Source organism: Cupressus sempervirens, chromosome 3, assembly GCF_028749045.1.
Source record: "Cupressus sempervirens isolate cs-2001-9-10 chromosome 3, ASM2874904v1, whole genome shotgun sequence".
NCBI lineage: Eukaryota > Viridiplantae > Streptophyta > Pinopsida > Cupressales > Cupressaceae > Cupressus > Cupressus sempervirens.
Window position 1 is genome coordinate 245776241 of NC_143120.1, and position 9914 is coordinate 245786154.

The 9914-nt window shown below is 36.0% G+C and overlaps 1 protein-coding gene across 2 annotated transcripts; it reads right to left on the bottom strand.

Annotated features, from left to right (window-relative positions):
- Positions 1 to 1611: 1611 nt before the first annotated feature.
- Positions 1612 to 5186, bottom strand: LOC149565781 (G-type lectin S-receptor-like serine/threonine-protein kinase At1g34300). Of its 2 annotated transcripts, XM_089819263.1 has the most exons (3): positions 4769 to 5110; positions 4073 to 4666; positions 1612 to 3614 (listed from the first exon to the last, which is right to left on the bottom strand). In XM_089819263.1, the coding sequence occupies exons 1-3, from the start codon at positions 4791 to 4793 to the stop codon at positions 1828 to 1830; spliced, it is 2406 nt and encodes an 801-aa protein (XP_089675389.1). In that variant the 5' UTR covers positions 4794 to 5110; the 3' UTR covers positions 1612 to 1827. The 2 variants fall into 2 exon arrangements, with proteins under 2 accessions (XP_089675389.1, XP_089675388.1); XM_089819262.1 differs by having other exon boundaries at positions 4073 to 5186.
- Between the last annotated feature and the right edge of the window lie 4728 nt (positions 5187 to 9914).

Here is a 9914-nt window from a genome sequence, read left to right on the forward strand (position 1 = left end):
TCAGCAAAGGCAATCTAAGATGATCTGGTATAGATAAAAGTAGCTGAGAAGATGCCCCTGGTGGAAATTGGAGATGAACATATAAAATTTTCTTGGCTTCCTCATCTTGATACTCCTCTGGTATTTTATCCTTGCACAAATGGTATTTTAGTTGTTGTATTTGATTCTATAGAAGATAAGGGTAAGATTTTAGAGCAAGGACCTTGGGTCTGGGATATGGTTCCCTTGATTGTGACACCATGGTTCCTAAGCTTCAAATCCAACTACTAAAAACTGTCACATAGCCCCAATTGATGAGGCCGCCTAATCTGCTTCTTCATTTCTGGCAACCTGCAAAACTGAAAAGCATTGGCAACCCATTGGGAAAATGCTAAGTTACTGATCTTGGTACTGATTTGGGTTTGGATTCAGAGGTTTGGCTCACTTATTTGATCAATCCAATTCCTGGATGCAACCCTACTCACACAGGCCAGGATCTAATCCCAGAGTGAATTATTCCCAGACCCAGAAAGCAGCAGGGATGAACCAACATAGGGAAAATCAAAAAACAATTATGATCTCCCTTGAAATCCACAAAAATACTCTTATTTTCACTACATGCATAATAAGTTGCTGAATCGTGGGATTTTTCTGGGAAATTCCGGGTACAAAAGGTATTAGAATCTGATTCTGAAGCGAATCTCCTGTGGGTACACATCTGGGATTTGTGTTTTTAAATGCCGAAATGTTTAGTGAATCTAGTTAAATCTTTTAAATAATTATAAGAGCTAGACTGCTGATTAGCAAACTCTGAACTTATCTATCATGAGACTCTGGCTTGATCTTTTTGATACAGAAACCTGAATTTAAATTAGAATGATATGTTTCAAATTTTGAAATTCGTAATAGTTTTGTTTAGCATATGTATTGGTATATGACATTCTAAACTTAATTCAATGTTTTAGCTGCATATATATACACACACACACATATGTGTGTGTCTGTGTGTCTGTCTGTGTATTTTTGTGTGTATGTGTGTATATATATATATATATATATATATATATATATTTGTACAAATGTACAAACAACATACCCAACCCCCTACAAAAATTTATGTCATACCAGCATTTCGTACCCGCGTACCCTACCTGGTTCACATTCCCGATTCAGCAACTTAGCATGCATGTTGGCATAGATACATATCTCTTCGACCCCAGGAGACATAGGGTTAAAGGTAGGCAAGGTGTGGAAGCAACCTCCAAATTATGACAATGTTGCATCTCTCTGCTGGAGATGTTTCAGTGCAAGGTATCTACTAAAGGAATACAGAATTCTTTTGAGAGAAGGCAGCCCTATGCCACCAGCTGGTATGATGCTCCTTATCAGAGCCAGACAGTCCTCAGGAACAGCAAGATGAAGAGGTGGCTGAAGATAAGGATCAGATAAATGAGCCAGAAGGGAAGATTATAGCATTTTTGAAGAAAGTACTCAACTATCTTATTTAAAAATAGACATCTTCTAAACTCCATTACATCTGCTTTGCCTATTTCTGTGTCCTACAATTCATAAAGCAGCAAAACCTCTAAAATCAACATCACTGCTTCCCAGATGTCCGCTCATATGATAAGATTTGCAATCAACTTCAAACTTTGAAATTATAAGTCAGACATTACATGGTGAAAAAATTGGTGAGAAAGCTCTGCAGAATATAAAAATGAAATAGCCTTCTTGCTTCTTATACAACCTTCATATGTGGGACGAGCTTAATCTTTCAGAAGGTAAACTGTAATTAATAGATTTCAAAGTTCCAGAGTGAACTGGAATTTACATATTCCTTCTTGAAGGTCAGGAGAGAAAGACATCTGCCGAGGATGAGGAAGATGCTTGAGGAGCGGAAGCTGCAAGCACTGATATCATGCTGCCACTAGCACTAACACTGCAATTAATACTGGCACTGCTCTGAAGTCCTTCAAAAGGTTTTGGCGCAGGTGGTTTTTCAATAGGCAAGAGACCCTCTAACATCTTAACAACCTTCCCCATGGATGGTCGCTGGGAGGGCTGCTCTTGTATGCACCAAAAACTAACTTGTATTGCTCTCTCCACTTGTTCCACATTGATTTGGCCACCAAGCTTCTCATCAATGATGTTCAAGATATTGCCCTTTTCAAATTCATCAAATGCCCAAGTGGAAAACTTCCTCCTTCCTGATGTAACAGAGATATCGAAGTTCCTTTTACCACTTATGATTTCCAGCAAAACCATACCATAGCTGAAAACATCAGATTTAGAAGTAATCGGTAAATTAGCAAGCCACTCTGGAGCCAAGTACCCTCTAGTTCCCCGAATGCTATTCAATGTATGGTTTCGATGATCTCTTATGTTATTGAGCTTAGCAAGTCCAAAATCAGATACCTTGGCATTCAAATTATCATCTAGAAGGATGTTCTCTGGTTTTATATCACAATGGATAATGCAATCTCTACATTCTTCATGCAAATATGCAATTCCTCTTGCAGTGCCAAGAGCTATATTGAGCCGAGTTTCCCAATCTAATATCTGGGATTTCTCGGAGGATGGAAAAAGAAAAACATCCAAAGAAGTGTTTTTCATGAATTCATATACTAGCAATCTATGACGTCCTTCTGAGCAAAATCCAATCAGCCTGACCAAGTTTAAGTGATGGGTACTGCTTATTGTTGCCACTTCCATACGAAATTGCTTGTCCCCTTGCTCAATTCCTTCTAACTTCTTAACTGCAACTAAGCTCCTATTAGGCATTGTACCCTTGTATACTGTTCCAAACCCACCTGATCCCACCTTCTCCTTGAAATTTTTTGTCGATCGCTTAAGTTCCTCATAAGAAAACTGAACTGGAGCTCCAGAAGCATAATCTAGAAGTGTGTATTGGGCTGATAATCCTCCTGAATTATTTCTACAGAAGAACCACCAAACGGCTGTCTCGATGATTACAAGGCATAATAAAGTAACCACAACTGCAACTACAATACCAGCCACAGAGACTTTGATTGACCTTGAGGAAGGGGCAGCAGGCATTGTAGAGGAAGGCAGATGCCGTGGTTCTCCACAAACCTTTATATAAGAAGTGCTTGGAATTGTTATGGATTGGTAAGCACTCGTGAAATTTGTTGTCTTGAAGCGGCACATACCTGAACCGTCATTTAAAATTGTGGCTGCAATGCAGCTCCCACTCTTGGCACAATTTTGCTCGCAATCAGTAATTCCTCCATAAAAGTCATCTGACTCTGGGGGATACGACAAGAATTCAGTATGTTCTAATTCCAGCAAACTCTGGTTGTTGCTACACTCTCGAATGTCAATGTCCGGTTCTCTTTTGCACCCTTGCTGTGGATCTTTAGGATCAACTGCAACAAAATTTGCAGATGGGCATGTGCAAAATGGGCCTGTTTCATTGTAAACGCACATTCCAAAGTTCCCACACCACCCATACACCAAGCATTGGTCTTCCACTGCACTCCATCCTACATGCCACGATTGGGAGTTTTCATGCCACCCATATGAGCGCAGATTTCCATCAGGATCCAGCTTAATTCTTCGCAAGGTGGTTGAATTGTCAGTGTAGTCGCTGCTCCGAGTAATCCACAGCTGAGAACCTGCAAGTTTGTTTTCCCAACACTTAGACTCACTACTACAAAACTAAAATTTCAAAATCATCTACCGAAAAGGACTTAAAGTTTACAAATCAATGCGCAATTGCTCATCCTAGATACCATATCTAGTAAGATTTTTGGTGCTTTCTTGACGAGTCAGCATACAGAAAACGATTTATTCGGGAATCATCTAATAACCACAAACCAAATGCAACCTGGTTTGGCAGTCACTTGATAATACCATTTCCTAAACGTATTTCTATTTTTGTCCCCGTCTTGAAGCAGGCAGACAATTACTGAGCAGGTACATAAGTTTTTAGCGCTAAAAACCTGACCACTGGACATATATAACAAGTAAACATCTATAAGTTTTAGCATTCTATACATGATCCGCTAGAGATATCGAACAATAAAAGTGTAACCAGTTATGACCGAATAAGTTTTTAGCTCGACACACATACCTGATGAATTGGAGATGGTAAACAATCCTTCCTTACTGAGAGATGCAGTAAGTGTCTGTGAAGATTCTGAAGCGCCCACATTCCAATACGTGATGTTGCCTCTCCATTTGAGTGTGAGATTACCAAATGGTTCCAAAGAAAATGAATAGGGATATAACTCCAGCCTTCTTCCCACAGCCAACTCTTGACCAACCAATAGGGTATCCGTGGGGTTTGAGAAAGTATCCCAGACAACACTAGAATTCCCATTCTTCAGTACAAAGTTACCATTGTCCTCCAAAGCAGCAGATACCACACCTGAATTCCCTGTATTGCTTTGCCAGAGCACTCTGCCAATTTCATCCCGTAGTACAAGATTCCCATCGTTACTTAAACGGAACTCACTCTGCACACCAATCTGGATACCACCACCTGCAGTCCACACCAGTACCGTGTCTTTATTGTCAATGTATGCAATGCCCAATACATACAATCCATCATTTCCACTCGGATGAAAACCCCAACCGAACTTTTTCTCCGAAGAGTACCACAGCGTGAGCTGCTCTAAAGGTCTCAGAACAGATCCTAACTTCACCACTCCATTAATAGACCCATCTGCAAGTACAACATCATAGCCAAAAGTACTCAAGACCAAACATAGTAATAAAAACTTGTAAAGCCTGAAGCTTACAAATCCTGTTGCGAGCACTCTTTCACCTGAAGGTAACTCAACACCCACCATATTCTCCACAGATTAGCATTCCTTGTGGCCTCTGGTGATTATAACAATCATGGCGATTAACAAATTTATAACTACCATGATTTCTAATGTGTATCATAAAATGACTGCTGTTGTTGCATCTCTGTCGTCATAACAGTGAAAGTGGTTACAACTCTTTATCATCGTGAAAATTGCAGTGGTTCAGATACCAGGGCAAGCTACTACATGTCCGGATTTAGTTCCTGGATGCCAACATATGGCGATTGGAAACAGAAATAGTAAGATTCATCGTATTAAATTTTAGAACTCAATACACTTGAAATTGATTGACAGCTCTAAATTGGCATGTGAAAATGAAAATCACAATTCGTGGGGTCTTCAAACCAACTAGAATTGAAAGGTTCTAGAAATTAAGTCTTTCTGTAGGACCAAGTGCCTAGTGGAGAATCCACCATGAGCATGGGTTCAATATTTAAAATATTACTGTTGGCCCTCTCCATGATTTTCTTTTGTATTTTTATGGGGATGGCTTTATAAGATTTGATTATTTCCACAAAATTTACATGAAAGTCAAAAATTTAAATAGTTCTCTTTACGAGGGAGGACCTACCCTTCTGATCATAAATTAAGATTAACCAAGGAAATATTCAACATCAAATGAGAGGGGAAAAGAGGCTCACTTTTTGTACAAGGGTAGTTACTAATACAAGAAATGTAATGAACAAGTTATGAACAAGTCAACAAAGGTATAAGAGATGAATTTGAAACAGAAGTGCTCAACCATGAGCGACAAGTAAATTGAGACATTAATATTATACTTTGGTGTATAATGTTGTAAGGTTCCTATTCTTTAGTGTACATGTGGCAAGGCTCGTTTTCTAGTTATTAGTAGTTGAAATATTGTTGTTTGCTATGTCATAATGTGGGGATTTTATGGTTATCATAAGAATTAAATCTACTTAGTCAATTTCATAATATTTTCTATTTTCATATTTTATAGTAATATGATTTTTTTGGTATTTTATCGATTTCTACATAGACATTTGACTAATTCAAGTCAATTTAGTCGCATTTTATATTATTTGTAATTATTATTAATAAATATTATTCTATTTTTTAATTAATATTATCTATTTTCTTCTAAGTCCTTAAAGTCTTAATTCAAGATAAATAATTAACTTTAATCATTTCCTCGTTCTTAGTCTTCTTGTAAAAATTAAATAAATATTTTTTTTAAAAAAATTCTTTCACGTGTCACGTCCTCTTACACCCTCACTTACTCTAATCCCCTTCTTAATCTTCGTCTAATTTTTTGCTAAGCATGACTCTTGTTTAGCCATTCATTGAGTGGGGGTCAACTCTTCCTATCTCATCAAGCAAATGGATCTTACTTCCTTAAGTCTCGAAAGGAATTTTTAATTCCTCTTATTTCCAAAATATTCTCCCCACTAATCTTCATCATGAAATAAAAAACATCCATTTATTTTCCTCATGCACCTATTATCAAATATTTAACCATTTTCCTCTCTCTTGCCCATTGTGCATTGAAACATTATTATGTTGTCGAAATCGTGAGCATGCATCTACATTTACTAGTATGGGCTAGTCTACTCATCGAAGACATCGACATACTATATATTCATGATGCATTTTATTTTGGTTGATCTTCTTTTTCCATATCTTGTTGTGTTGCTTTAATCTATGTTTTTAAGTTGATTTCTTACTTATTATCATGATAAAAAGATGAAGAATTAAGACTAGGAAAATTGGCCAAACCAAAGGATAACATTGTTGGCATAATGTTGATGATGATTTGTACAGAAAGAAACATGATTTGATGACATGATAATCAATTATAGTATTTTCATTGATGTCCAACTATTTGAGAAAGTGTTTTGACATGTTACCACATACTTATTGAAGAAAAGAGTGAAATACATAATGTATTAAGTGTTTCTATCATACACAAAAATGACAAGTAATGTGTATATATGTTGAATCTATGATGCGCCCATCTATGTGAAGATTTGAGTAAGTTATGAGGATACAAATCAAACTGGATAACTGTTAAAACTATCAATGATGAATAGTTGAATGATTTGACTGTTTCTTCAAATATGTAAAGGAACCAATTGAATTGATTGTTGGATATGAATCATAATGATGATTTGGTTAGGATGGTACCCTATAATGAGAATAGGTAAAGGTGATTTGATCAGTTTGAAGTCATGGTTAACAGAAAAGTTAAACAAATGAAATAGACAGATGGTAAAGAAGGTTTTATCAATAAACTAGAAACTAAACGGGTGACCTCAACAAAAGGTACAAAGAAGTAATAGGTGCATAGGTAAACAAAGAAGTTTTATCGATGAATGAAGAACAATTAGTGAAGAATCGAGGTGCAACCATGCGATTTAAACTAGTATTGGAAATGATGACTAAGATTGGACATCTAGAATGTTGACGCATGATTTAAGGAAAGAGTAATGGCACAAAGATTGAGGTAACACATTTGAGAAATTTTCACTGAGAAGTTTCTACAAGGTCAAAAATGGTTTATGAAGATGAAATAACTTTCAAGGTAAAGATCGAATGCAAGCAAACATGACTAGAGAAGAAGATAGAATGATTGGTTACATTCATCATGCTAAATATACATTATTGATTTAGGTTTAGGGTTTGTAATTAAAGTGATTCTATTTAAGGAGGAAGAATGAAGAATTTTGTTATCATAGAAGAGAAGATTAGAGAAGGTTGCAATCACAGAGAAAGACATAGTGTTGAGTGTGATCAATACAAAGGATCAAGTATGGTATGTTGATGTGTTACAGAGTTTTATTGGATTTGATCTAGTAGAGGTAATGCAAATTATAGATAATTTCTTATATGCTAATCTCTAACCATTATAACATAAAAATCCCTTAATCAAGTGATCTTAACAAGTCTTTGTAAAACCATCTAGCCATGTGATATTCTCAAAAGAGTGTTTAAAATCATCTAACAAGGTCGCTACTAATAAGCTACAAGACTCTAATAGGTCTCTAGGGAAATCCCTTAACTTGGTAGCATCTAACAATGTTGTTATAACCCTTAACTAGACAAGCTCCTAACAAAGAATATTCCATAAGAGTACAAATAGTTATGAGCATCATTGTCACACAGTGGTTTTCACCCTAATTGAGTTTTCACAAGATATATACAGTGTTACTCTTGTGTGTATGTTTTTCATGTATTGTATGTTACTCTTAAGTTTATTTTACCTATTGTACTAATAGGAAGTTTAAGAGGTTAAAGGTTAAATTACATTGATAAGTTTTATTGGGTTGTTTATTATTTATTCACCCCCTCCCCCCACCTCTTAGTAATCACTCATATATTTTCAATTGGTATGAGAGCTTTGGTTCCCTGATTCAAGAAGCTTAACAAGCTAAGGTAAAATATAGCAAGATGTATAGGAAGGATACACCCAATTTCATAAAAGCTAAATATGACTTTGACACATAGGTGAGCAAGATGAAGCTTTTCCTATCAAGACTTCCAAACACCATTGTTGGATATCTGACTACAAAGTATACACCACCTACTAGAACCCCTACTGCAAATGAGGGAAGAGAAGCTTCGATTCATAGCTTGGTAATGCTAGAAATTGCAAGTGTTTTGAATGATATAGAGTATGTTGACATCAAAGGCATAAACAATGTTAAGGACATGTGGGATAAATTTTTGACAATACATAAAGGTGATGAACATGCATTGAAAGTAAAATTTGATAGCCTCAAAGGCAAGTATGATGAGATGAATATGTAAAATGGTGAAAACAATGCTCAGTACAATACCAAGATAGAAGAGATTGTTTCTACTATCAGAGGATTTGGAGGAAAACTTGAAGATGATGAAGTTGTAAGTAAAGTTCTCAAAACCTTTACACATAGGTATGTAATTAGAGTCTTTGCTATTTAGGAGTTAAGGTTAGTTGACCCTAATAAAGTTACATTGGATTAATTAATTGGGAAGTTTATTACATTTGAATTGAGTAATTATGACAATAGTCTACCTACTAGTGAAGCTACTTTTCAAGCAACTCTAAACATGGTTCATCTAGAAAAGGAAAGTTTGTTGCATATAGTTCAAATGATTATGAATGTTTCACTGTTGAAGAGAAAGAAATAGAAGACCTTGAAGCCTTAATAGCTAAGAGGTTTCCTAAAGGAAAATGAAGATACAAAGGAAAGAGTTCTATTTCTTGTTGGAATTGTAGACAAATAGGTCACTTTCCTCATAGGTTCCCTAACAAAGCCAAGAAGGATAATGAAGATGAAAAGGAGGTAAGATTCAATAAATTCAAGAACTTCAAGGAGAAAAGAAAGAAAGTGATGTAGAGCATCCACCTAAATCCAACTCCTTGAGGACTTCCTATCTAAATCTGCCAATAAGGTATTTTTCCTTCATCAACACCTTTTCTTTACATAAGGTTTCAAGTGACTTCAAGGGATCCAATCTTGCAAAACTATTTCCTAATGACCTCTTAAGACTTGTTATCCTCCTACCAACTCAAAGGCTTAGATCAACACACTCACCAAGTTTCAATAGTCCATCTTTAAGGTAAACCCAAAATGTTGTTCCATTAGGCATATTAGCTATTAGGCAACCACCAACTATAATTAAATGTTTTCTCCAAGTTTTTCCAAATGAATTATAAAAAACACTACATATTTGGACACCCATTTCCCCCTTCTTTAACATATCAAAAGCTTAATATGTCTTACTTTGGACCTACTTAACCCAATAGCTTATTGTGATATATGTAAGGCCTAAATAAGGCCACTTTTACAAATGAACACCCCTTAAAACTCAACAAAAACTCTAAATCTTGATGTAAAATTGTAACTTGATCCTAATCAAAGGATTATGGCATCAATTTAGGCCTCACTAAACCTAGGGTTTCTCTAATGTCACTTCTCACAATTCTTCTACAATGCAACAAGAGTTGATTCACCTTCTCCTAAGTGTAATCCAACTATTTCAATCATAATATGTAGCCTTCCAATGGATAAACCTCTTACTGCAATACCTATGTAGCCATTTTAGTTTTCCTTCAAATACTCGAAGTCATGGTGATCACATATCTCTTCACTTTCCTAT